The sequence below is a fragment of the Erythranthe guttata genome, chromosome 8 (genome assembly GCF_056151865.1).
Source record: "Erythranthe guttata isolate IM_541 chromosome 8, IM_541, whole genome shotgun sequence".
Lineage (NCBI taxonomy): Eukaryota > Viridiplantae > Streptophyta > Magnoliopsida > Lamiales > Phrymaceae > Erythranthe > Erythranthe guttata.
In genome coordinates this window covers 2287501-2313900 of record NC_142540.1, presented here as the reverse complement: position 1 = coordinate 2313900, position 26400 = coordinate 2287501, and the positions used below count along the sequence as shown (strand labels likewise).

Below are 26400 nucleotides of genomic sequence, written 5' to 3'. Positions count from 1 at the left end.
AAAAAAGCATTTCAATTATTTAGGGTGGTGATAAAATAAAAATCAAATAAGGGGGGTTAATAATAATAAGTAGAGAAACCGTGTGGGCACCCCACTATATATTCTAATTGGTGAAGTATGGTTCAAATAAATGACATACTAAAATCAGCACCGCTCGTCTTTTGTTTTCATAATATCGTCACAACTCACATGGGTGACAATTATTAAATAATTTTATTTAAACAAAAAATAATTACCACTTTATATAAAGTCCAAAAATAGTGTAGGCTCAATTTTAATTATCTGATTCATATCGCATGGAGCAGGATAACTCGCCATCAGCAGACAAGCACAACTCATAGTAATCACGCCACATTCACATGTGATCTGACCAAAGACAGAAACACAACTTAATTATACGACATGTATAAATACAACTTGAAGCACTTGCAAGGAAATGAAACTCAACACACACATTCTTGTTACATTTCTTTACGTACAGTTAAATTATTTCTCCGCGGTTCTAACTTACTTGACCATCGGAATGCTAAATTGCTAATGACGGAAAATCATCCTTCAGACACTCACTTTTGTAGGTAATAGATATTTTTTTTTGTTAGGAAATTAGAAGTGAAATTAAAGGGATCTAGCAATTATATTTTCTCCCTCATCCTTTTATCTCCATTTGAATAAAAGATATGGATAATTAGGTATCTATCTTTTGAACTGCTCACAAGAAAAAGAAAAAGAAAAAAAAAAGTGGATGATAGAGAGAGGAGATTAAAGTAAAAGAAAAAAAGAATCAAATTAAAGAATAAAAAAGAGACTAGTTTTGGGAGAATATGTGGGGGTTGATTAATCATGCACGTGAATGGCTGACACCCAAATCACTGCCATGCAAACTAATACACAACTAATTAATTATTAATTAACTATATTATTAAATTATTAATCACCAACTCTCCTTGCACAAAACAAACTTATCTACAGTAATAATAATATAATTGTCGGTTTGTGAATTATGAAACTGAAATTATTGAAGGCGGGGCTCTCGATTTTTATTAATCAACAGTCTCAATTATATTTTATTCGAACGTACCGACCGACCCATTTATAAATGAGTGGATTAATTATTGGAGTCGGTAAAAAAATTGGATCGAAATTGAGTCGGTTGGTGGATAATCACCGTGTATGAAAAATAGTTGACGGCAATCAATAAACATTAACTAGCGGCGTGATTTCTGTCATTTAACCGCCAACCACCGCAACCTTTTCTTTTTTTCGGCGATTAAAATAATATATTTAATTAATTATGCCAAAAGAACTCAAATTTTTTTAAAAAAAATCCAAGAATGGATTTGTTAATAATTAAGGCGAAAACGCGTGAATTACAGTAGATTATGAAAGTTATCAATGGGGGCGGGCGGGCAGACATTTATACTAGGATAAAGCTCGAACCTTTTTCTTTTTCAAAAACCCTGTCAGTTTTATTTTATTTAATTAATTATTTATATAATATTTATACATACATTATACATACATACATATCCAGTGGCTAAAACCCACTTGCAGTTGCAGCGGCTAATTAAAAACAAACACAGGTTTTGAAGAAAGATTCACACACACACACACACACACACAAAACACATTCTTTCCAGTTTTGCACTAATTTAACCGGTCTGAATAAACCTGGTACGTTTGCATTTTTATTTATTTTTCATCAAATATTTGATTCTTTGATTGAATCCCACTTCAGATCTGTTGGTGTTCATGTTTAATTTCTTGTTCTTGTCACTCCACAGTTTTATCAAGATTCGTTTTTTATTTATTTTGAATTGAAGTGGGAGGATCTTGGTGAAAATGGGGGCACGAATTTTGGTGCAACTGGTGGTGGTTTTATCATTTTGGAGTAGTAGTGTGTTTGTTGCAAAAGCAGAGGATGATTACAAGTACTACACATGGACTGTAACTTATGGAACTTCTTCTCCACTTGGCCTTTCTCAACAGGTCAGCTACCTACTCTGTGTGTGTGTGTATATATATATGTGTGTGTGTATAAATGTGTGTGTTTTTAGATAGATAGATATAAATATAATGTATGTATATTTGTTGCAGGTGATACTCATCAACGGTCAATTTCCTGGTCCTACCCTTGTGTCTGTGACAAATGAGAACATAATCCTAAACGTTGTCAATAAATTGGACCAGCCTTTCCTTTTAACATGGTACGAAACAAATTATTTATGTTGTCGAAATCATTTAATTAGTAGTGTTCGAATAAACGAAATGTCGAAGAAGAAATGTTGTTGTTGTTGTTGTTGATTCGATCTTGATTCTTGTGTTGGTGGTTTATTCGTTACGCGTATAGGAATGGGATAAAGCAGAGGAAGAATTCGTGGCAAGACGGTGTTTTGGGGACTAATTGTCCGATCCCTTCCAACGGAAACTTCACCTACAAGTTTCAAATGAAGGATCAAATCGGAAGCTACACGTATTTTCCGTCGACTCTTATGCACAGAGCTGCCGGAGGATTTGGAGCACTCAATATCTATGCGAGATCGGTTATTTCAGTTCCTTATCCGAAACCCGATGGAGATTTCACACTACTCGTCGGCGATTGGTTTAAGACCGGTCACAAGGTGAGCGTTTATTTTCACATATATTTCTTGTTATATATATATTTTTTTTACTTGCGTTAGTTGCATTCGGCACCCGTGTATTTATTCTAATTGTCAAAAAACTCGTCGGTGTTATAAATATTAGCAAAAACCTCCTTATGATTTGTTTTTATTAGTAAACTACCCCCGACAAACGTATCATTTCGGGGATTGTGTGCTACAAAAATGCATCATATAGTAGTACTATTAAGATGTCGAATATATCTCTCGGATAGTTTCTAAAAAAATGAGGACAAAATCGACTTTTTTTTGCAGGGATTGCAGCAAACACTTGACTCGGGAAACCCGTTACCATTCCCCGACGGGATCCTTATAAACGGGCGGGGTCGATCTTCCTTCAGTGGCGATCAAGGTTTAATCTTAATAAACCTTAACAATTATTTATGAATTTAATGTGTGACATATTATTTATTGTGTTCACATTTAAATTTTCTTGTCTATTTTTTTTTCCAGGGAAAACTTACATGTTCAGGGTTTCGAACATTGGGTTATCAACCTCGTTCAACTTCAGAATCCAAGGCCATAAACTGAAGCTAGTCGAAGTCGAAGGGTCCCACGTACTTCAAAACATCTACGATTCTCTCGATGTCCACGTAGGGCAGTCCATTACAATCCTCGTCACATTAAATCAATCTCCGAAAGACTATTACATAGTTGCATCAACAAGGTTCACACAAACAGTCCTTACGGCCACTGCAGTACTACACTACACTAACTCCCAAGTTCCCGTTTCTGGTCCCACTCCCGCGGGCCCCACTAACGAAATAGCCTGGTCTATCGATCAAGCTCGATCTTACAGGTATATAGGCAACAATGTTTATTGCAATTAGTACCCCTGTGTTACATCGAATTTCTAAAAAACCACCCCATGTTATTTCATCGGGCTTTTTTGGCCAATAAAATAACATAAGGTAGTTTTTTAGTAGTTCGATATAACACAGGGGTACCAATTGCAATAAATTTATAAGTAACAACTACCGAATTCTTGTAATAAAATTGAAAATTTGGCTAATTTTCCTATTTATTGTTTTTTTTAGGTGGAATTTGACAGCAAATGCAGCGAGGCCGAACCCACAGGGTTCGTTCCATTACGGTACAATAGTGCCAACTAGGACGATTGTGCTCGCCAACTCAGCGCCCGTTATAAACGGGAAGCAGAGATATGCTGTAAACGGTGTCTCTTACATCAATTCGGATACTCCTTTAAAGCTTGCCGATTATTACAATATCCCCGGTGTTTTCAGCGTTAACTCCATACAGAGTGCGCCATCTGGCAGTGGCGCCAGCCTGGCGACTTCTGTGCTGGGAACTTCCCACCATGATTTTATCGAGGTTGTTTTTCAAAATGACGAAAACGCCATTCAGTCGTGGCATCTCGACGGTTACGATTTCTGGGTTGTCGGGTAAGCCCACCATCGCATTTTGATAAAAAATGCAATATATATACATTCATAATTATATAACTCGGCATTTTCGCTGTTTTTTCGTGATCCAATCAGATTCGGGGCGGGAAAATGGACGCAAGATAGTAAAAAGACTTACAACCTTGTCGATGCCTTGACAAGACACACTACACAGGTAATTACGAAAAAAAGCATTATGAAACTTAGTATGTACATTTGACATGTATTTGATATTCGTCGGCCATTGTTACTCGACTAAGTATTTTTCTCGAATTTTATCGCAGGTGTATCCGAATTCGTGGACGGCGATATTAGTATCGTTGGACAATCAAGGAATGTGGAATATGCGATCCGCGATATGGGGAAGGCAATACTTAGGACAGCAGTTTTATCTTCGGGTTTATAATCCGACGCAAAGTCTAGCGAACGAATACGACATTCCCACGAACGCTCTGCTTTGCGGTAAAGCCGTTGGTCGAAAGCGCCGTTAGTTAAATCGGTTAAAACATTTTTTTTCGGAGTCAAGAGAGGTTGACTGATATATACACAAGCATAATAATACTATAGTGAGAGAGGATTAATATTTGGCTCTTTATTAATTATTTGTATATTTATAAGGTTTGTTTTAAGACCATTTGGCTGGTTTTGATATTTTATTATGTGATTTTATATGAATATTTAAATTATTTCCAAATTAAATTGAAAAGACTTTCTTTCTTCTTATTGATTTTGAAAATATCTGTCCAGGTTTATTGTAGGATAAATAACACTTAACCCCCTGTGGTTTTAGTTTTGTGCAAATGCCCTCCTTTTACTTTTAATTTGAGCATATGTGCACAAAATTCTTGTGTTGTATTAAAAAAGTAAATGACAAGTTTAGTGGGGCCCATATTACTAAGCCTGCCGAAATGGGTTGGGCCCATTTTTAATTCCTTTATATATTTAAAAAGCCCAATTAGTAGCCCACTTCAATTTTTTGTCCAACAATTATGTTACATGATGCAACATGAGTTGTACATCCCTATTTGGCTGCTCGTTTGTAATTCAAATAAAGTTATTCGATACTCGATTTAAAATCGATCAACTCATTTTTGAATTGACGTTGTTATCAACACAAAAAATCAAATTTGAAACACAAATTTTGGTCCGATAAGATATAAAATATAACTCGAACTTGAGTTTGATCAGAAAAAAAAAAAAAAATTAATAAAATATGTATAAATAATCAAACTATTATATAGTGCAGCTAATAGGTAGTTTTTCACTTCATCATTTATTCAAGTAAGCTTTTGATGCCATGCACGAGGTTATGAAGGAAATGTATTAAGCTAATTAAATTAATTAAACAAAAGATAGTTGTTGCATGCTGCAATAATTGTCACGTGATATGCACATGGGATATAACTTCACGTAGATCTCGAAGTATGTATTCACAAGTAAAACTAAATTAAATTAAATTTTGAATTGCAAACAACGTAAGAGTGAAAATTTCAACTATACTTTATGGTTTCCAATTTTTTGGTAATCATTCCGTGAATAGATTAATGTATAGTTTCTGGCTGTTCTCAAGCAATACTGGACTGGAGGGTAAAACGGTCATTGCGATGATATAATATGTAATTAAAAATAAATTATTTAAATATTTAACCAAAAATTACCGCCAAAATCTCGAAACCCAATGAACGAGTGAGTGACAGTGGTATTACTGTTGATCCACAGAAGCCTCCCATTGTCTCCGGTTCGCCATGTGAAAGTAAGTAACCTCTTTTAACTGTACCGGATCTATCCCGCCTTTTTTTTTTTTTTTTTTCCATAATCCCATTAATAATTAATATTTACCTCATTGTAATTACTCTCTAATTAATTATCATTAATGGGTTTTCACCTGTCTAATTAATTATGTGATCCGTTCTTGGCTGCGCCCTTCTCGCTTTCTAATTACTTATAATTATTCCACCGACTCTACTCCAACTCTCGAAACATACAATATTACAAAATAATCATTTCTTTAGTTAATAATAATCATTGAATTCTTAACAAAATATTATAAGGTATATTTATTTATTTATTTTTTCATTTTGGCTAAAGATACAAATTAATTTGTCTATCTATCCGTTTGTAGAACCGCTGATAGAAATATATATTTCAAATTATCTGTCACTATAGATTCCAGTCATGGGTTTTCCCTAATTTAGACATTGTTAATTACTCGTAATTAGTTGAGAGAAATAATTAAACGGAAGGGTATTTCGTTCAGTTTTAATCAACATACATTCACTCCATCCGTTTCAAAATAAGTGCATGTCTTTCAATGTTAATGCACTCTAATAAACAAAAAAAAAAGTTTAATACTCTCGATTTTAGGGATACTAATTCTTGTTTTTTTAACCAAAATACCCTCTTTGTTGCTTCTCATCTCTCTCTATTACTTCATTAATCTGCCACTAACGATAGGATAAAGTTGAACAAACAATATATTTTCTCATTTTGAAATTCTAAAGTGACACTTAAAATGAAACATATCGGAGCATTTGTTTTCTTATTCAATGTACCATAAACCAAAGCAACAAATAATTTGGTACAAATAGGGTACAATAATATATTTAATGTTAGAAAATTAAGTGGACTATAATATCATATGTACCATACTTACTTTAAGTTGAAGAATTGAGACTTACAAGAAATGTAGATACTAGTCAAATAGATCGAAAAGTCAGAGGCCAAAAAGAGTTGAAGAAATTAGTAATTAAGCATCATTAATTAGCAAGAAGTACGGCGCACATTAGATTCTTCTCGATTTCCGATTTGCGTTGCATGTTAGCATGCATCCTACGTTGTTAATTCTTCACTTAATTTATATATATATATACACACATGTATATAATACACTCCTCCCATGTTTTCTCCACACTGTCATTCTTCCATTGTTCAACTCTAAAAATTTCCTCCATTTTTTGTAACTATATTTACACATTGGAGGAAATTAAACACAAACTTTAGTTAAAAAAAATGAGGCAGGCAATTTTCCTTCATTTTTTCCTCGGATTTTTAGCCTGTCTGAACACGGTTTCCTACGTGCAAGCAGAAGATCCATACGTGTTTCTCAATTGGGTAGTCGAATATGGTGATATTTCACCTCTTGACATCAAGCAAAGGGTATTGTTTTTACTTAATTATTATCTCATCATCGATAAATCTCGAATATATTTGAATTAATGATTTTGTTAAATGTTGTGTTTTTCTTGCAGGGAATTCTAATCAACGGACAATTTCCAGGGCCGACCATTAACGTTATTACAAACGACAATGTAATAGTTACCGTCGAAAACAAACTTGACGAGCCTCTCCTCTTCACATGGTGAGAGTTATTCCCTTTCTTTATCCTAATTAATGTTGATTGGCGAAGCCAGTATAGGACCAATCACAGGGGCCATGGCCCCCCCACACCATTTCTAAAAATAAAATAAAAATTAAATATAGAGATTTGTTATTTTTCGAGCACTGTAGCCTTTTTCAGGCCCATATAGAATTTTTTAATTATTGATTTACGGAAATTTTACGTCAGGAATGGAATAAAACAGAGGAAGGCTGCGTGGCAAGACGGAGTTCTAGGGACTAATTGTCCGATTCCTCCGAACTCGAATTGGACATACAGAATGCAGATGAAGGATCAAATCGGTACTTACAATTATTTCCCATCGACATTGCTTCACCGAGCAGCCGGCGGATTCGGTGGGTTAAATATATTAGCTAGGTCCGTTATATCGGTTCCTTATCCCAAGCCGTACGAGGAACTCACCGTACTCGTCAGTGATTGGTGGAAGAAAGACCACAAGGTTTGTTACTTTTTACAAATTTTTTCCTTTAATTTATTATGTTTATAATTGTTTCTTTATTTTTATTATTTGTTTAATTAAAATTGCAATTTTTAGTATTATTAATTCAAGAATCCACTAATAAAAACAATTGAAAAAACAGGATTTGCAAAAAACACTAGACTCAGGGAGCCCTTTTCCATTACCTGATGGCATTCTCATAAATGGGAAACCTCATTCTACTTCTTTTCCTGTTGTTCCTGGTATGGTTTTTTAATTTATTTATTTTATTTATCATATTAATCTCAATTTTTTTAAATGGTTAACTGAATTTTCTAGTATATATATTTCAGCCAGATGTAGCATCTGTATATAAGACCTAACTTTCTTTTCTTCGTTTCGGTGACAAAAAAAAAAAATTCAGGGCAAACCTATTTGTTCCGGGTGTCGAACGTGGGATTGACAACTTCTATAAACTTCCGGATCCAAAATCACAAACTACTCCTTGTCGAAGTAGAAGGGTCCCACACAATGCAAGAAGTCTACGATTCACTCGACATCCACGTTGGCCAATCGAGCTCTTTCTTGGTTACCCTACACTCCGATCCGAAAGACTATTTCATAGTCGCCTCATCGCGTTTCATCAAGCCAGTTCTTACTGCATCCGCAATCCTCAACTACCAGGGTTCGAAAAACGCAGCCTCTGGCCCACTACCCAACGCGCCAATTTTCCAATTCCACGGCTCTATGAAGCAAGCCAGAAGCATAAGGTAATTAATTAATTGCCAGTTTTTTTTTTTATTAATTTAAATCAGGATAGTTACTGATTCTCCAATTACACTAATCAGCCTGTCCAGCATGTCAGATGCCTAATTATACTTTTTTTTCTTATCAGATGGAATTTGACAGCGAATGCAGCGAGGCCAAATCCACAAGGGTCATATCATTATGGGACAATAAAAGTAGCGAGGACGATCGTGCTTGAAAATACTGCGGCCGTAATCGACGGGAAATTGAGATACGCAATAAACAATGTGTCCTATGTCAATCCAGACACACCTTTGAAGCTGGCTGATTATTTCAATATTCCAGGTGTTTATACCTTAAACACCACCAAGGACACCCCACCGGTGGGCCCCGCGGTTCTTGGAACCGGGGTTGTCGGTACTACCCTGCACGACTTTGTCGAGATCGTTTTCCAAAACAGGGAATCCTCCCTTCAGTCTTGGCATTTGGATGGCAACGATTTCTGGAGTGTTGGGTAATTAATATATATCCCAACCACAATTATTATTATTATTGTTAGTAAATTTTTTTTTTTTTATGTTAATGAACTAATTATATATACATCTAATATTGCAATACAGGTTTGGTAGTGGGAAATGGAATTCTGCATTGAGGAGGAGGTTCTACAATTTAAATGATGCCACCACCAGACACACAATTCAGGTAATTAGTTAATGGCATTGATTTCGCGACGAATTAATATAAAATTTAATATAAATAAGATATGAATCTCGACTCGAACTTTTTCGTTTTTTTATATATATGTAGGTGTATCCTTTTTCATGGAGTGCAATTCTTGTGTCATTGGACAACAAGGGGATTTGGAATTTGAGGTCTGCGAATTGGCCGAGGCGATATCTCGGACAAGAGCTTTATGTTAGAGTGTGGAACGACGAGCCTAGCCAGTTTACGGAGTACGGCATTCCGGACAATGTTTTACTTTGTGGCAAGGCTAAGAAATGATTTGTTGTTAGTGTTTTTTTTTTTTTTGAATTTATATCTTTTGTTGTTTCATTTGTATCAGTTACGAGGGTGTGACTGTCAAATTGTATTGTGGAAATGATGGGGAAAAAAAAGGATCATAGTTCCATTTTAGTTTAGCCATCATTTTTCTATTTCCATGTCATTGATTAGTGAATTAATTTCATGACATAAGCTGTTTATTTTCTTTATATATTCCCTTGCCTTTTTGCTTTAAACTCCATGATGTATATTTAATTATTAAATAATAATAATAATAATAATAATAATAATAATAATAATAATAATAATAATAATAATAATAATAATAATAATAATAATAATAATAATAATAATAATAATAATAATAATAATAATAATAATAATAATAATAATAATAATAAAAAAAAAAAAAAAAAACGAAAAGGAATAGAAAAAAGGATTATCTTCTCTGTAGGCCCGGGTCAATGACTTCAAAATGTTCAATGGGATTAACATTTCCGCCCAAGCCCATAGACTCTAACCGACGAATTAATATAACGAAAAGTCAATTATTTTATTGGACCTCAGAAGGTCTTACGACTGCTTAAAAAAATGATAAGACGTGATAATATAATATTTTCGAGTCGACAAATTAATCAAATACGACAACCGATTTTCCTTTTTTTTTCTTTTTTTTTTTTTGAGATTTTAGAACAATTCATAAAGAAACTCGATTTATAGTAAAAACCCATCTCTAAATGAATCATTTTTTTTAATTAAACAAACTAAAAGAGTCATTTTAAAGATCGAGCGGAGGTTAATGAAACTTATTTTAGAGACATCATGCACGGTTCACGTGGGATGGCCTAAAGTAAATGCGGTTTCGTAGATTCTACGTACATGGAGTGATTCTACACCATTGATCTACACATAGTACGTAACACATACATAGATCTACGGTGTAAAACCATCCAAAGCTTTTCACCGGGTGTACGTAGCACCGTCTCATAGACAAGCAAATGCCTAATGGTCGGTTAATTAATCACCAAATTAAATCATCTTTAATTACCACATGGTTTATTTCAAATCATATTATAAAATTAAACCAATTTTTTTATTACTGTAGTTGCAGGTGCATGGAATATTAATTGGAATCAAATTCCAACTGTGAGAATCACATTGCAGATTTCAGCAAACTGTTCCCAAAAGCTGCTTCGACAATTCTATATATATATATATATATATATATATGAAATCACTTTTCTTTTAACCAATGAAAAATAAACGAGATCAAAAAGCATCTCCATGCATGTTAGTTTCAGAAGCACGCTTATGATCTTGATTCTTGACCATGTTTCTGCTGGTCAAGAGAATATATATATACACAGTGTATCTTCCACTAATTAATTTAATAATTAATAGGAGTATTAAATAATTTCAATTTGTTGTTTTCTTCGAGAAGATTTGTCAATAATTTTACAATTAAGATACTGTCCAAATCTTCTTTGTGCCAAGTGAATCTTCTCCCGCAGTTCAAGAAATTCATATATACATACACATATACACTACTAGTGCAGATTTAAAAGATAATGTGACATCTGCATAAACAGACAATAATCAACAGAATCTCGATTAATAAACATATCAAACTTACACATGAAGACAACTAATTAGTTAAAAAATAAAAATAAAAGAAAATAATTAAAGATGATGATGCTACTGGCTACAGTACTAGTGATATTTCATATATGATATACCAAACCCCAAATTAACTAACACACATGAATTAAAGAACACACAAACACCAAACCCTAGCTTGTCTGAAATTTAACTGAAATTTCTACAAACTGGTGGGAAAATCAGTTGCCCAGGAAAGAGTGGCATTATTGTTATTATTGTTATTCCAGAACCCTAATTCACCTGCTGAAACTGGTGCTGACTCAAGAATAGCTGAATTCATGGAACAAGTTGCAGACGCCACGTGTCCGAGTATTATTGGTCCGTTTTGATCTGGGTAGTAGTTTGTTGTTGTTGGCCTGAACTTTTGATACAGTTCTTGAAATAGTAATCCATTGTTGCTATTCTGATCAGCTGAATCACCGTGTCCGAATCCTTGGTTACTGGGTTGATCGGTTTGGGTTCTGTAGGAAGAATTCGACAGACTCATGTAGGGTAAATGGGTCGGGTCAACCGGGTCGAAACCCATGGTCCGAGCATTCATGGATGATCCGAACAGCAAACCGTCTTCCTTCACTGAGTTTGTCAGATGACTGGTAGGGTAGTTATGAAGGTTCTGGTTTGCTCTGAGTAAGGAGAGAATGTGGGAATTTTGAGATGGGGCCCACAGTGTAGGGTTTGTGGAAAGCGCCGCCGCCTGTTCATGGTGGTCGAAGCCGCCGCCGAAAAGGCCGCCGCCCGTCCTGCCAATCTCCGACGACAGCGACTTTAGCTTCCCGGCGACGCCAGTTTTCGAGACGGCCGCAGCTATGGTGGCGCTCTTGTTCTTGCGGCAGCCGCCGCCGATGGGGACGTTGCGGAGGGCGCCGCCTTTGGTCCAGTAGCGGCGGCAGGTCTTGCAGAAATGGCGTGGCTGGGTGAGGTTGTAGTTGTTGTAGTAGCAGAACTTCGTGTTCGGAGAATCGCATCGAGGGCACCTCAGGCTCTCGGCTGCCGCCGCCGCCGCCGCCGCGGCGGCGGAAGAAGACGGCGAAGATGACTGGCCGTCAAAAAACCCCTTGGATCGATCCCCTCCGCCAATTATACCGACATTACTTCCACCCAACAGCTCCTGCATCATCTTTCTCTTCTACTTCAGATCTACAGAAACTGAAAAAAAGGTAAAGAAAGTAGGTTTAGGGTTTTGTCTGAAAGAATATGAGAGAGAGAGAGAGAGAGAATATTGCGTTTGGTTTTGTTGAGTTATTGAATGAGTTTTAGATTTGTTTGAAGCAGAATTTTATGGGGTAGAGAGCAAATTAAACAGAAGATCTGAAACACCAGGCTAAGGTAAAACTTTAATATAGGATGAAGCAGTATAGAGACAAGCAACTTTGTCTATTCTCCAAAATAATTAAATAAATAAATAATTATTATTATAATAAATGGTTTTGAAAAATTGGATTTTAGTTGTTTTTTTTTATTGGATTATTATATTTTCTTAGGTGGGTAGTATACTATAGCATATATATAGATACAATCATATTGTCTTTTTTTTTTTTGTTAATTTATTTCAATTATTTACACAGTAGATGAATATTTAGTGTTTTATATATATATATATGTACCTCATGGAATAAGAATAATCTAAGGCCATCTTCAACGGTCATTTTAAAGTTGGTTGTCCATATTTTTAGTTTGGCACACGTACAGTGTTATGCACTACCATTTTTTACTGTATACTCCAACAACATTATTTACAATTTAAACAACAACTATATTTTATTATTTTTTCATATTTTAATTTTGAATTTTCCTTAAATTTGGAAATTAAAAAGAATGGGTTGTGGTTGTTTTATTATTTTATTATTTTTCCACAATGCTTAAATTTCAACTTTGGTGTTCCAAATTTGAACAACCAAATTTACAATTTGTTAAAATTTGCATTTTTCCATGATATTGTTGAGTTCTCTTTTTGGCCTCAAAATGTGTAAAAAGTGCGAATAATAGAATTGTATTTGAGTGTTGGAGTTACCCTAACAAATGTTTTCATTTGAATAATTTATGAAATTTTGGCACATACTCAGAATTCGTTTGTAAAAAATAATAAAATATGTAAAAAAAATATTTAATTTGAGGTTAAGACGATTCGTGTTCCGCTCGATATATAAATAAAATTAATAATGTCATAATATAATTGTAAATGTGATACACATTAATATTATACGAGAGTGTAGGTTTACTCAATACTTCTATACGATTGAACGCGGGTTCGAGCTGTCTTTATTGTACGAAAGAACCACAGCTCATGATGTTCAGTCGAACAGTTCTCACCAACAAACACGAAATACTTACCATGGAATTGCACTAATTATTGCAATTTATTTTTTGTGAAGTGTCAAATCAAGTAGAATTTTCTTGGTCGATGTCTAATTTACTATACAACGACCTAATTATCAATGGACACACGCTCAAGAGAGCCATGATTATTAATCATAATTTTTTACTGTTTTTTTGTAACACGAGGGTGGTTAATTTGATTTTTCTTCTTTGCTAATTATTATTTACCATTCGTGTTTTCTTGTTTTCAAACTTTATATTGTGATTTGTGCGTGTGCTTGAACCAATCTTTAATGAATGCAGTGATGATCACAAATATATTTATTACAACACATACATACCAATATTATGCGGCACGAATGCTCAATCTTTCGACTCGAAATGCTACATTCTTTCGGCTCGAAATGCTACATTTGTTGAAATTATAAAGACGTCACGTGTACATTGGATTTACGTATCATATGTAAGTGCGTCGGGTAAATATTCACTTTTGTGCAATTATAGAACTAATTTAACTGCTCTTATGTGTGACAAAGTCGACATAAGAATTAAATATTGGCAAGAATATTCGAATTCGTGTCCATTAAAATAAGTGATGGTTAATTATATTATCCAAAATAAAATTAATCTCATTAGCTACGTACTAGAAAGTAAATTATCTTGGTCTTAAAATAGACAAATTAAATAGTTGTGTGATGTAACCCTTGCCCACTACCAGGTCAGTCAATGCATAAAAAGTCGGTCAAGCATATATACAATATACCATGTTGAGCTAATTAAAGTGTGAGCTGAGTGTAAAATATTCAGGCAGATAATATAATGCAATATATAGTTTTTATTCAATGCTAACTAGAAAGCTAGAAATCGAAATTAAGATGATTTTCTATTATTTTTATATAAATTATTAAAAAAAAAAAAGTAAAATATGTGAGTGGGGGAGTGTGAAGGGTGAAAAGGAAAAATGAAAGAGAAAAATGTAATTAATAATTAAGAAGAAAGAGACGAGACAGCACAACAAAAACCCATGCTTGTTTTCTTCTTCCTCTTCATTATATTAGTGACAGTTCAATTATAAGACTTGGGTCCATTTATGGATATATACTATTACTACTAACTCTTTTTTTTTTTTTTTTTTTTTATAATTTCTCATAATATTCAATTATAGAATATTGATCCCTTTTTCCATCTATATCTGTATAAATATTTATTTTATTTGTTTCGCAGTAGTTTGAATTTGTCCTAACCAAGACAAGAGATACTACGTACGTACGAACACCACCTGACCTAATTACCTGACCAGAACATGCACATCTGACCGCGCGTGCCGTCCGGAATATGATCAGAGGAGGCCGGTTTTTTTATTTCATTTTTTCTATTTCTTTTCAAATAATAATTTCTCTGATAACGGAAAAAAGAAAAAAAAAAAAAGACAGATCAGACAACGTGGAAGCTCTGCTGATGGAGCACTATTGAATCAGTGACTTTTTATATCCATTATTACCGTGGTGGTGGTGGACTGGTGGACCGGTGGTGGTGAAAACGACGTTAGATTAATTAGGTGGTGGTGGTGGACCGGTGGTGGCCGGAGTAGGAGGACAGATGATATATTTATATATTGTGCTTCCACGTCAGAGAATAGTGATCAACTCATCCTCGATTCTCGGGCTCTTCTTCTTCATCACTTGACTACTCTGTACTGTTGCTAAATTCTTGCATGCGGGCCCACCCCCACACACGCTCTCTGCTGATCTGTCACTTTCACATTACAACATTAATTAATTATTATTATTTTCTTTTTCTTTTTTTTTTTGTTGGAAAACAACGTGAAATAATATGCTACTTTCGGATTTTGGATTATTATTATTAGTGCTTAATTTAAGATATATATATATATAATTAGTACTAGTAGTACTGAGTGACTGTTCTTAATTACTTGAATAATTAAAGGGATTTTCACATACACGAAAGAAAACTATGCATGGGTGGTGGTGATCATACGTCATATATTCATAATTAAATATATATTCCTGTTAGGGTAATAGTATGTTGATACACCAACAAATGTGCATGCTTGATCATATCATATATTAATTTGTTTTATATATCAAAATTAAATAAAACTAAATTAAAATTCCCCTGAAATCAAATTTCTATAATTAAGTTATTTAATTAGTGTACAAATGACACCAAAAAAAAAAAAAAAAAAAACACCCGGATAGAGAGTACAATTCACGCGGTGGGCCCAGGCGCGAGTGTGGTTGTCTCTCTTTACGCGGCAAACTAATCTTTATCTTGGGGTCCCGTCACCATTCAATTCACTCTTTTTTTTTTCTTATTTTTGTATTCCCTATCAAATCGAATTAAAGTGGGTACGGTCCGATTTATGCGGTCGAATAATTATTCGGTCAATAATTCATACTTTGATTCTCTCTCCACACTGCCCTGCTGCCTCTTCCTTCATATACATATTTCTTCGCTATTATTTATTTTCTCTCTTTTTTTTTTTTTTTTCCCATAATAGAAGAATTCAATTAATATTTGATTGAATATCAATTAGAGAATGACACGTGTTACTTTTTATTGTTTGACCATCTTGTTGGACTTTGGGTCTACACTGAATTAATCAATAATTCAGTCCATTAACTCGATCTCCACTTGAGGCGGCCCAAACAAAGCCGATTTATTATTTTAAAACTCGATTTTTTATGGGCCTGTGACGTGGCCCTATTTGATGGGCTTTTGTTTTTGAAGTAAAATCAATGGGCTTTCTTTCCGACACCGTCAATTGTTGTTTTATTTTTTAGCGACGTTAATTAAATTAATTAATTCAAAGATTGCAGGATTAAATTTTTTTTTTTAATGTAATATAATAAAAATAATAATAATAAATACTGCTCCGGGTTTCTCCTCTGACGAGGAATTCCTGTATTTTGAGAAGTTCAACTGTATACGCCACCTGTTTTCTCCGATCGAAAATTCGTGTCCGATTTCCCCCACCGCCGCCGTTAATCGCGATGAACTGCGAAGTCTGCCAACTCAAAGAACTCGTGAGTTTCCTTTTTTTCTCTTCCACGTTGAATTTATGAGAGGCTGTATCTATAATTATTTTTTTATACTGAAAATAATCTGATTTTCTCACCTACTAAATTAGGATATTGAGCACTTCGAGATTCGTGAAGTTCTCCGATGTAAGTTTTTGCTCCCTCTTTCCCCCACACAACTACTAACCCTACTTTTCCCCCATTTAATTAGTGACGAATTCCTCAATTTTGCTTCTAATTTCGTCGCCAAATTGGAATTGAGCTTTTATTGTGATTCCTTTCACCGAAGACTCTGTGATTGGGTTCGTTGATGTTTTTTATTTTGAGGAAAAAAAAAACCTTTTTTATAGTGAACTGTCATCAGCTGCTATCGAGATTGCTAAAAGGGCAAATCGTAATTTTGCAGGCATTCTACACACTGTTTTGTTCCACAGAGCTTTAGGGCTAGTTCGCCCGAAAGATATCGATTTGGAGCTCTTTGAGATTACATATGTAAGTAATTTCAAGTGCTTGCAGTTGTTATCTTCCCCAGATGCAATTTGTAGTTGATGTTTTATACACTGTTTTGTTTGGTGTTGTTTTTTTGTTCTAGTTTTGTGCGGTTTCGGAATTACGATCTTCATTCTAAAATAAAATTCTATTTCGTTTTGGACACGGCTTTAAAAGGGTTGCCGAATCTGCAGCTTGTCTGTCGTTTAGTAGTCTACCACATTGATTTAATCGTCATAAAGTTCACGTATGTACTCTTCTTCTTCCGACTGAATGCAATCTACGACCTTGTGTTAATTATCCCAACTATCAGTATTGGTAACAGAATATTCCTTCCTCTTCCGATCGAGGGCAATCTATGGGTTTCCTAATATAAAGCAGACGTCTGTGACTTATGGATATTCGAGATGCAATTTTTATTCTGATATCATTTTATGCAGGTGCAATGTGGTGATGTGGAACTCGAGAGGAAAATAGACGAGAAGATTGACCAATTCATCGATAGGGTGGAGAAGCATCCTAACAAGAAAAATCAGGTCCGTTGATTACGATAATACATTTATCTGAGTGCACAAATCAATTTAAATCGGTACTGGGAGGTTCGTTACACACATATTGCGTTAGCGTTCCCAACGGATGTCAAATCCGTTTCTTGTTTATCGTTTACAGATAAAGCCACATTGTTTATAATCTTGTATTGTTTAATTTTTTTTTCTTCGTGATATTGCTTTCTTCGTTCGGATTCATTAAGATGTTTTTAGCGATGCAGATATGTTTATCCTTCTACGAGGTAAAAAACAAGCAGGCTACATGGTTCACTAATAAAGTCGAACGCCTCTACTGGGAACAATGGTACATAAATTTGAATGTTGCTCAACACCCAAAGGGAATATCTGGGAAATCGTATTCTTCCAAAGTAGTAGTTGACCCTGGAGGTATTATCTGCCGTGTTATTGGTTAAAAAAGACTAATAATCTGATTCATAATTTTGACTTTATGCTCTGTCCATGTCTACTGAAAATGCAGCTGAGTCGAGGAGTGCTCGGCGTGCAGCCCTTGAAACGTCACTTCGTGATGTTCTGTTTCAAATAATTAGATTTGTAAATGAAAAGAAGGATCACATCCCTCCAATCCCAAACCTTGAAGGTGTCTCGTTTCCTTATGAAATTACTATCTCAAGGTATTTTCTTGCTCCTGTCGTTTCCGCTATTTAGTGATGCAAATACTGCAGAGTCTGACTATGCTATTGTGTACTGTCATTCCATATGAATTCCAACGTGATGATTATTAGAAGAACACTCGTGCTAAAATAGGCAAGATTACGAGTCTTAAATATAGTTATCACTTGCAACTATTTTCTTGATGTAGTTACAATCTTGGGTAAATTACGAAACCCCCCCTCTTGTTTAGGTAATCACAACCACCCCTCACCTATGAATCTTCTTACACGTCCACCATTGTGGTGTCAAATTTAGTGGAATATTCTAGACTATGTGGAATATTTTCCAGTTTGTACTCGTTTTATCCTATTCGAGCTCCACATTGAAACAAGATGATTATAAGATGTGTCTCTTGGCTTGTAAATATCAGATTGTGGTGCATTAAAAACTGCATTTTTTCACAAAACGACTACAAATAAGAAAACATTCCACGGAATGTAGAAGATTATGTTGAATTTGACATCATAAGGGTGGATGCGAGTTAAAGGGGTGGTCGTAATTACCCAAACAAGAGGGGTTGTTTCGTAATTTGATCTTACCTCAGGGGTGGCCGTAATTTACCCTAAAATCTTCTACCGTTGACACTGATGTATACAACCATGTCATTCCAATGCAATCTTATTTATTCCACCATGTGCTTAAAGATTTTTAGCAAGACTATGAAGTTCCCTTGTTAAGAATCTACAAACTGTTGCATCACACGAAAAACTTCATTGTTGTTTAGATATAAATCCCGTGGCAGTAATATTCTGTTTGGTTTCATAGTGACGTGGATAAAGCGATTAGTAATATGGTTAGAGATAAGTTTTGGATTTAGTCCACCGATTATTGTTACTTGTGTGTTGGTAGAGGTAGCCGAAGCCAAGTATAAAGCTGCTAAGTTATGTATGTACAACTGCCTTTGTTTCAGTTCATCGGATTCCACGTTCGGGATGGACATGTTGAAGAGGATGCTGCAAACCGGTCATCCTACTATGCTTAGCTGAATCGCTGAGTCAACACGCTCTGTTGGCCACGACTTCACTTAGTTTTCATTCGCCGTCTGTGAATATTTTGATTGGCTATAAATTTATGTAAATTAAGAGCTGTACATTACAGCCAAGATCGAATTTCGATACTTCTATGGCCTTCTTTTTTTTTTTTTTTTTTTTATATAATTATTGTGTACATATCTGCTTGCTTGAACTTTAATTGTTTGACTTTATTTTTAATTTAAACATGTGCTGAGACGTTAGAATCAATCTCAATCTCTATGCTCACACAATGTGAAGTTGTGAACTGGATTTTGTGACAAGAAACAAAGGTATTTATTTATGTGTACACGAAATTTCTTCCTCCAAATAATTGACCCACGTGCTAAAAAATAGAGTGCTACTATCCTTATCCTCCACCACCACCACTAATGCCACCCTAGTAATAGACCAAACACGATTTCAATTTTGAAACATTAATTTTCAATCCAAATTTTGGAAATCCATTTCCGATTCTTTTGAATTTCTTTTGTAATTCATATTGCAATACCTATGAGATGTGGCAATGTTTGCATTCTTTTATCTGATTTTAATTTTATAAATAATTATGAAATATAGAAATAAAGTACATTTATAATATTGATTTTACTATGCACTTTATATCATAAATGAATAAATAAAAGTCCGACTAAAAAATATCCGATTTTAAAAAATGTTTACTTCATCCAAAATTCTGAAAATTCGCTCTCCGATTTTTATTTATTTATTTTTAATTAATTTTTCATTTTCTAAAAAAAAGTAGAAATTGTTTTCTAAAAGTGGTAATTCGGTTCTGATTTTGAATCCTACCGACCTCGACTCGCCATTTCAACCATTCACCAACTAATTACATATTTACATGTATATATATAACATAACAAAAGACCTCCAAATAATTGCAAAAGTTTGCAACAACACACAAAAAAAAAAAAAACAGAGAAAAATGGCAGATAAAAATAAGCAGATGAAGAAGCACTTCGTTCTGGTTCACGGCTTCTGCCACGGAGCTTGGTGCTGGTACAAGCTCGTAAGCATGCTCAAGATCAACGGCAGACACAGCGTCACCGCATTGGACCTCGGTGGATGTGGGGTCCACCCTAAGCAGCTCCACCACATTTCTTCCTTTTCCGATTACTCTCAGCCGTTGATCGATTTCTTGGCTCGTCTTCCGGACGACGAGACGGCAATCTTGGTCGGCCATAGCTACGGCGGAATTCCGATTTCTGTGGCTATGGAGAATTTCCCGAACAAGATTTCCCTCTCGGTTTTCGTCACTGCTTACATGCCTAATTGTACGGACCCGCCCGCAACTCTCATTCATGAGGTTTGTATGCATATATATTTTAATTATTATTATTATTTTAATGTTGTAGTATGGTCTAATAGTCGAACATTCATGTGAAAAGTTTCATTAACGCATAATTCATTTCGTGTCGGAATTTGACTTTTTTTATGGGAATATCACTATGGTAAATTTTTTGATGAAAATTCTTAGGGTGTGTTTGGACGGAAGTATTTGAGCGAACTTATTTCAAGTTTATCGATTGATTCGTATTTTATGTTTTTTTTTTTGATGGATTTCGAATCGATAGTTCTTCAAAAGGTGCTCAATGGAATCACTCATGGATTGCGAATTCACGTTCGATGAAGCCTCGGGGAAATTACCAATTTCAGCTAACCTCGGCCCAAATTACATGGCCACCAAAATTTACAAAAACTGCCCATTAGAGGTCGGAATTAAACTAATTACACGATAAAACCGTTTTTTTCCGTTTCATCGCAGATTGTTCGATAATAAACCATTTGTAATTTTTTTTTTCAGGATTTGGAGTTGAGCAAAATGCTGATAAGGCCGAGCTTGTTTTTCTTGGAGGAAACGAGCAAGAAAGCGTTGCTGTCACAAGAGAATTACGGTTCGGTGAAACGGTGCTATGTAGTATGCGAGGACGACGAGGTTATGGGGGAAGAATTTCAGAGGTATAATGTCGAAAATAGCCCTCCGGACGACGTAGTTACCATACCAGATGCTGGTCATATGGTCATGCTAACAAAACCAGAGATGCTCTGCCTTCGTTTGCTGGAATTAGCTGACAAATATTAGTTGATAAAATACTTGTTTGGCTTGTTGGCAAGTTTTAGTAGCACTGAAAATCGATCGGATCGGATTGAAATTACCACTTGTTGAAAATTTCCGGTTCTTATTATGTGAACTAAAATAAATCCGAAATCAGAATTCAAAAACTTATTCCAAAATTGGAAATTTCCGGATCGGAATCGGTGGAAGCAGGAAAATTTCAATTTTTATCTTATATATAAAAGAAAGAAACGCTAGGGCAACCCTAAGAAACCCTAATGTCATATTTGTAATTTTTTTTCAATTTTTATCAAATTTTTATCTCCTTAATATTATTTTAAATATTATTTTCGAATTTTATCATATTTGTATCCCCTAAATATTATTTTTTATTTTTATCAGATTTTTGTCTCCTAAATATTATTTTTTATTTTTATCAAATTTTTATCTCCTAAATATTATTATAAATAATATTTTTTTAATTTTATCAATTTTATATCTCCTAACTATAATTTTAAATATAATTTTCAACTTTTAGTAGATTTTTATCTCCTAAATATTATTTTCGAATTTTATCAAAGTTATATCTCCTAAATAATTAGAATAATATTTAGGAATATTATTTTAAATTTTATTTTCGATTTTTATCAGATTTTTATCTTTTAAATATTATTTTTTGATTTTTTTATCAAATTTTATCTCCTAAATATTATTTTAAATATTATTATTGATTTTCATCAAATTCTCCTAGATATTATTTATAATAATCTGATTTTCGATTTTTACAGAAAAGGGTAAATAAATCTGATTTTCATCCCTAGCGAATTTTGTGACATCGTTTTACATAATGTCTGCAACATTTGAATTTTATTTCTTCCCTACCTAAGGCTTCTTCTTATGATAACCCGGCTTTAGATTTTGTTTTTTATCTTCTTCATCCTATTGACTGTGTGGCAATTAGTTTATATCTTTTTCCATCATGGCTTATCGGTAATTTCATTTTGTTAAATTATGTGTTTCATTAATTTCTTATATATAAAAGAAAGAAACGCTAGGGCAACCCTAAGAAACCCTAATGTCATATTTGTAATTTTTTTTTCAATTTTTATCAAATTTTTATCTCCTTAATATTATTTTAAATATTATTTTCGAATTTTATCATATTTGTATCCCCTAAATATTATTTTTTATTTTTATCAGATTTTTGTCTCCTAAATATTATTTTTTATTTTTATCAAATTTTATCTCCTAAATATTATTATAAATAATATTTTTTTAATTTTATCAATTTTATATCTCCTAACTATAATTTTAAATATAATTTTCAACTTTTAGTAGATTTTTATCTCCTAAATATTATTTTCGAATTTTATCAAAGTTATATCTCCTAAATAATTAGAATAATATTTAGGAATATTATTTTAAATTTTATTTTCGATTTTTATCAGATTTTTATCTTTTAAATATTATTTTTTGATTTTTTTATCAAATTTTTATCTCCTAAATATTATTTTAAATATTATTATTGATTTTCATCAAATTCTCCTAGATATTATTTATAATAATCTGATTTTCGATTTTTACAGAAAAGGGTAAATAAATCTGATTTTCATCCCTAGCGAATTTTGTGACATCGTTTTACATAATGTCTGCAACATTTGAATTTTATTTCTTCCCTACCTAAGGCTTCTTCTTATGGTAACCCGACTTTAGATTTTGTTTTTTATCTTCTTCATCCTATTGACTGTGTGGCAATTAGTTTATATCTTTTTCCATCATGGCTTATCGGTAATTTCATTTTGTTAAATTATGTGTTTCATTAATTTATACCAAAGTTTTCAAAATTTATGTATAACAATTATTTCATTTTATATGTTATTGGACATGTTATTGAAATGGATGATTTGAGAGAATTAACAAAAAATGGGCGGAGCCACAAGCTATTGGAAGTCGACCTTCAAGACTTATTGTTTGTATGCGATATTTAATTTATTGTTTATATTTATTTTTGTTTCTTAATTTTCCAATTGTTAATTGCAGTGGCAAAACAGCCTGAAAATGAGGCAGTGGAGAAGGGCTTAGTTCCGATGCAAGATGTATAGATGGCCTTTTATGTTGTCGATAGTTTAGTTTTGATTATGTTAACTAAGTTATTAAATCTAATTACTTTTAAGCTCAACATGAAAGACATAGTTGATGATTTTTTTCCTGGTTCAAATTTTCAATCTACTGGTATTAGCTGATTCAATTCATTTGGAAAATTATTCAATAGTAAAGTTATTTCCTTTTTTTTGTGTGTATATAATAGAATTTTGATCATACGATACATCAAACGTTTGTTTATATTCTTACAACATCAAAACAATGCAATTTGTTGTCCCGTGCATCGCACGGGTACAATTACTAGTTTATATTAAATATGAAATACATAATAATTTTCGACAACAAATAATGGAATTTTAGAAAATTAATTAAAATCAGATCGAAAATCGAAATCTCGCTCTGGGGGTATATTCCAATTTTCATTCCAAAAAAATCAGAAAAAATGGAAAATTGGAATTAGGGAATTCAGAACAGAGGAATGGGGATAGCTAGCAGAGGACGAGCCTTCTGCAACGTAATTCCAAATTTCTCTTCCATGTCAATAATCTCTTCTTCAACCTTCCAATCGAACGAATTCAGAAGCGATCCCACCATCATCGGCACCATTCTCACGGCGAGCGGCAATCCAGGGCATATCCTTCTCCCCCCGCCGAACGGGATTAGCTCGAAATCCCTTCCCTTCACGTCAACTTCCGATCCGACGAACCTCTCCGGTTTGAATTCCAGCGGATTCTCCCAGATTCCGGCGTCCCTTCCGATCGCCCATGCGTTCACCAGCACTTGCGACTTCTTCGGCACGGTGTAGTTGCAAACGTCCACGTCATCCTCCACCCTGCGCGGGATCAGGAACGGCACCGGCGGGTGGAGTCTGAGTGTCTCCTTCACCATGCATCGGAGGTAAGGGAGGCGGGAGATGTCTGCTTCTTCTAGAACTTTTCCTTTTCCGACGACGTCATCGAGCTCCGCTTTGGCTTTCTTCATGATCTCTGGGTTTGCTAGAGCCTCCGCCATAGCCCACTCCACTGTACTGGAGCTTGTATCAGTTCCGGCGATAAACAAGTCCTGCCGAGGAGGGAAAAGGTACACTGTGAAATAGGCACCAGGTGTTCGACAAATTTACTGAAAGAAGAAATAATATATGATCGTAGATTAGAATTTAGAAAACATTGATTCGAAGGACAAACCAAGCACATGCGTTCGATGTGAGTCCGATCAATTTCTTCTGGATTCTCCTTCCAGGCGGTGAGAAGCACGTCGATTACATCAGCATTTTGATCGGACTTTCCCTTTTCGAGTCTTTCATCGATCAAACCACCAAAAAGATAAAGCAACTCTCCAAAATGAACCGTCGTTCGTCGTCTTACACCTTGTGGATCCAATTTTCCCAGAATCGGAAAAAAATCCACGAGATTAGGCTTGCCCGCCTCCACCATGATATTCCACACAAGATCCCTGAATTCCTTGGCCGAATCCGAAAAAGGGTCCGTCAAATCTTTGGAGAAAATAGTGCTGGACAGCAAATTCAACGAAGTCCTAAACGCCGCCCGCCCCACATCCACCACCTCACCGCTCCGGCAGTAGTCGACGAGCTCCTGCACCTTTCTGCACCTGAGCTTCTGTCCGGAGTCGAGGCGACTGCTGGAGAACATGTTGGCAGTGAGGGCTTTCCGTAGGCTGCGCCACCTGGACCCCACTGGAAGCCACACAACGGAGTACTTGAACTGATCGTGGGCGTGTATAGCATTCGGAATCGACCGGCTGGAAAAGGCCAGGTCATGCTTCTGCAATACTTCCTTAGCCATTTCAGCAGAGGAAATCACTACGGTGTTTATGAAGCCGAGGCGGAGGTACATGAGTGGGCCGTGAGTCTTGGCTAGACGGCACAAGGACTTGTGGGGCTGGTCGCTGTTGGGTGCTAAATACCAACACGCAAGTGTACGTATCGCAAACAAGTAGTAAAGTAGACTCGTGAGAGTCGGATGTCGATCCCACAGGGAATACGTAAATTATTTAATCCTAAGTACCAAATCCTAACAATTGTGATTTTTATCCAGCCTACGCAAGGTTGTCAAATTAATTAACTAATAAAATTAAAATAATTAAGAAAACAAGTAATCACGAGAAAAATCAATAATAAAAGGATCTAGGATTTTATCTTCCCCCTATGCAATAATTCTCACCCAATTAATCTCCTATTATGCAAGTTACGATTCCCGATTATTAACCCAAGACACGAAATTATTCATAACCAGCTGTCGCTGCGCTATAAACCTATTATTCATAAAAGATTCACTATATGTCTATGCAAACCTAATATAAATAAAGCATTAAATAACAAGTCTCGCAAACGGCTACCTAAGGTATTATCTGTATGTCTACGATAATACATGCAATTAACACACGCATTCGGTGAAAAACTACTCGAAGGTTCTCCTATCCCTGTTCTAATTATTAAAACGATCTGTCAATCAATTCTAACAATAACAACTAGCAACATAAGTTAGCTACGCTCATGCACTAAATAAGATCAAGATAGAGGAAATAATCGAAGAATTAAACTTGCATAAAAGTAGAAAAATAGGTTCGAATCACCACATAGGGTTCCAATAAAATCCTAGAATAAAAACTTAGCTACTCATGTTCGTTTACGGAAAACATAATGAAAATACGAAAAATCATAAAAACAATAAAAGAGGAGAACTATAATGAAGAGTCGTCAAGTCTTCGTCTTCGTTCTTGCTCCTTGATTGCGTGTCGAAAGATAAAAGCTAAAAACTAAAATAAAGATGAAAGGTAAAAGATAAAAAAGATAGGTCTAATTGTGTGCTTGTGGCCTTTAAATAGGGTGCAAAAGTCTAATAGGG

The 26400-nt window shown here is 34.6% G+C and overlaps 6 protein-coding genes and 1 non-coding gene across 11 annotated transcripts in view; 5 read left to right on the top strand and 2 right to left on the bottom strand.

The window, feature by feature from the left end:
• The first annotated feature begins 1500 nt into the window (after positions 1 to 1500).
• Positions 1501 to 4783, top strand: LOC105972607 (protein SKU5 SIMILAR 14). 3 transcript variants are annotated; one of them, XM_012997577.2, is made up of 9 exons: positions 1501 to 1671; positions 1821 to 1986; positions 2095 to 2204; positions 2348 to 2618; positions 2913 to 3009; positions 3111 to 3456; positions 3695 to 4060; positions 4157 to 4235; positions 4345 to 4783. In XM_012997577.2, exons 2-9 carry the CDS (start codon positions 1840 to 1842, stop codon positions 4549 to 4551), a joined length of 1623 nt encoding a protein of 540 aa, XP_012853031.2. In that variant the 5' UTR covers positions 1501 to 1671; positions 1821 to 1839; the 3' UTR covers positions 4552 to 4783. The 3 variants fall into 3 exon arrangements, with proteins under 3 accessions (XP_012853031.2, XP_012853040.2, XP_088677725.1); XM_012997586.2 differs by having other exon boundaries at positions 1782 to 1986; XM_088821599.1 differs by lacking the exons at positions 4157 to 4235; positions 4345 to 4783 and having other exon boundaries at positions 1520 to 1671; positions 3695 to 4064.
• A 2165-nt stretch (positions 4784 to 6948) lies between these two features.
• LOC105972623 (L-ascorbate oxidase homolog) lies at positions 6949 to 9835 on the top strand. 2 transcript variants are annotated; one of them, XM_012997594.2, is made up of 8 exons: positions 6950 to 7216; positions 7309 to 7418; positions 7626 to 7896; positions 8039 to 8138; positions 8300 to 8645; positions 8771 to 9136; positions 9243 to 9324; positions 9430 to 9835. In XM_012997594.2, exons 1-8 carry the CDS (start codon positions 7070 to 7072, stop codon positions 9622 to 9624), a joined length of 1617 nt encoding a protein of 538 aa, XP_012853048.2. In that variant the 5' UTR covers positions 6950 to 7069; the 3' UTR covers positions 9625 to 9835. The 2 variants fall into 2 exon arrangements, with proteins under 2 accessions (XP_088677723.1, XP_012853048.2); XM_088821597.1 differs by lacking the exons at positions 9243 to 9324; positions 9430 to 9835 and having other exon boundaries at positions 6949 to 7216; positions 8771 to 9140.
• Positions 9836 to 11206: 1371 nt separating this feature from the next.
• Positions 11207 to 12749, bottom strand: LOC105972637 (uncharacterized). Its single transcript, XM_012997614.2, has one exon. The coding sequence runs from the start codon at positions 12398 to 12400 to the stop codon at positions 11444 to 11446; it is 957 nt and encodes a 318-aa protein (XP_012853068.2). The 5' UTR covers positions 12401 to 12749; the 3' UTR covers positions 11207 to 11443.
• A 3679-nt stretch (positions 12750 to 16428) lies between these two features.
• On the top strand, positions 16429 to 19590 carry LOC105975545 (meiotically up-regulated protein). Its single transcript, XM_013000745.2, has 7 exons — positions 16429 to 16646; positions 16751 to 16787; positions 17047 to 17132; positions 17570 to 17665; positions 17899 to 18064; positions 18156 to 18309; positions 19260 to 19590. Exons 1-7 carry the CDS (start codon positions 16614 to 16616, stop codon positions 19333 to 19335), a joined length of 648 nt encoding a protein of 215 aa, XP_012856199.2. The 5' UTR covers positions 16429 to 16613; the 3' UTR covers positions 19336 to 19590.
• A 482-nt stretch (positions 19591 to 20072) lies between these two features.
• On the top strand, positions 20073 to 21612 carry MES10 (methylesterase). Its single transcript, XM_012997557.2, has 3 exons — positions 20073 to 20683; positions 20952 to 21089; positions 21182 to 21612. Exons 1-3 carry the CDS (start codon positions 20219 to 20221, stop codon positions 21458 to 21460), a joined length of 882 nt encoding a protein of 293 aa, XP_012853011.2. The 5' UTR covers positions 20073 to 20218; the 3' UTR covers positions 21461 to 21612.
• Positions 21613 to 21637: 25 nt separating this feature from the next.
• The window catches only part of LOC105972581 (geraniol 8-hydroxylase), an 11466-nt gene continuing 6703 nt past the window's right edge, over positions 21638 to 26400 (bottom strand). The window contains exons 2-4 of the mRNA XM_088821596.1: positions 24721 to 25441; positions 23838 to 24598; positions 21638 to 21664 (exon numbers count right to left, since the gene is read on the bottom strand). Of these exons, the coding sequence (XP_088677722.1) occupies positions 24002 to 24598; positions 24721 to 25441 (1318 nt within the window). The 3' untranslated portion in view covers positions 21638 to 21664; positions 23838 to 24001. The remainder of the gene's footprint in view (positions 21665 to 23837; positions 24599 to 24720; positions 25442 to 26400) is intronic.
• The window catches only part of LOC105972598 (uncharacterized), a 9908-nt gene continuing 7479 nt past the window's right edge, over positions 23972 to 26400 (top strand). For both annotated transcript variants that reach the window (XR_016033061.1, XR_016033060.1), the window contains exon 1: positions 23972 to 25437. This is a non-coding gene — a transcript (uncharacterized LOC105972598). The remainder of the gene's footprint in view (positions 25438 to 26400) is intronic.

Coding starts and splice junctions, on each gene's coding strand:
- LOC105972607 (XM_012997577.2), top strand. CDS start 1,840: ATGGGGGCACGAATTTTGGTGCAACTGGTGGTGGTTTTATCATTTTGG. Junction 1,987..2,094: donor CACTTGGCCTTTCTCAACAG/GTCAGCTACCTA, acceptor TATTTGTTGCAG/GTGATACTCATCAACGGTCA. Junction 2,205..2,347: donor CAGCCTTTCCTTTTAACATG/GTACGAAACAAA, acceptor TTACGCGTATAG/GAATGGGATAAAGCAGAGGA.
- LOC105972623 (XM_012997594.2), top strand. CDS start 7,070: ATGAGGCAGGCAATTTTCCTTCATTTTTTCCTCGGATTTTTAGCCTGT. Junction 8,139..8,299: donor TTCTTTTCCTGTTGTTCCTG/GTATGGTTTTTT, acceptor AAAAAAATTCAG/GGCAAACCTATTTGTTCCGG. Junction 9,137..9,242: donor AACGATTTCTGGAGTGTTGG/GTAATTAATATA, acceptor ATTGCAATACAG/GTTTGGTAGTGGGAAATGGA.
- LOC105972637 (XM_012997614.2), bottom strand. CDS start 12,400: ATGATGCAGGAGCTGTTGGGTGGAAGTAATGTCGGTATAATTGGCGGA.
- LOC105975545 (XM_013000745.2), top strand. CDS start 16,614: ATGAACTGCGAAGTCTGCCAACTCAAAGAACTC. Junction 16,647..16,750: donor TCTGCCAACTCAAAGAACTC/GTGAGTTTCCTT, acceptor CTACTAAATTAG/GATATTGAGCACTTCGAGAT. Junction 17,666..17,898: donor ATCCTAACAAGAAAAATCAG/GTCCGTTGATTA, acceptor TTAGCGATGCAG/ATATGTTTATCCTTCTACGA.
- MES10 (XM_012997557.2), top strand. CDS start 20,219: ATGTATATATATAACATAACAAAAGACCTCCAAATAATTGCAAAAGTT. Junction 20,684..20,951: donor CCGCAACTCTCATTCATGAG/GTTTGTATGCAT, acceptor TCGAATCGATAG/TTCTTCAAAAGGTGCTCAAT. Junction 21,090..21,181: donor ACAAAAACTGCCCATTAGAG/GTCGGAATTAAA, acceptor TTTTTTTTTCAG/GATTTGGAGTTGAGCAAAAT.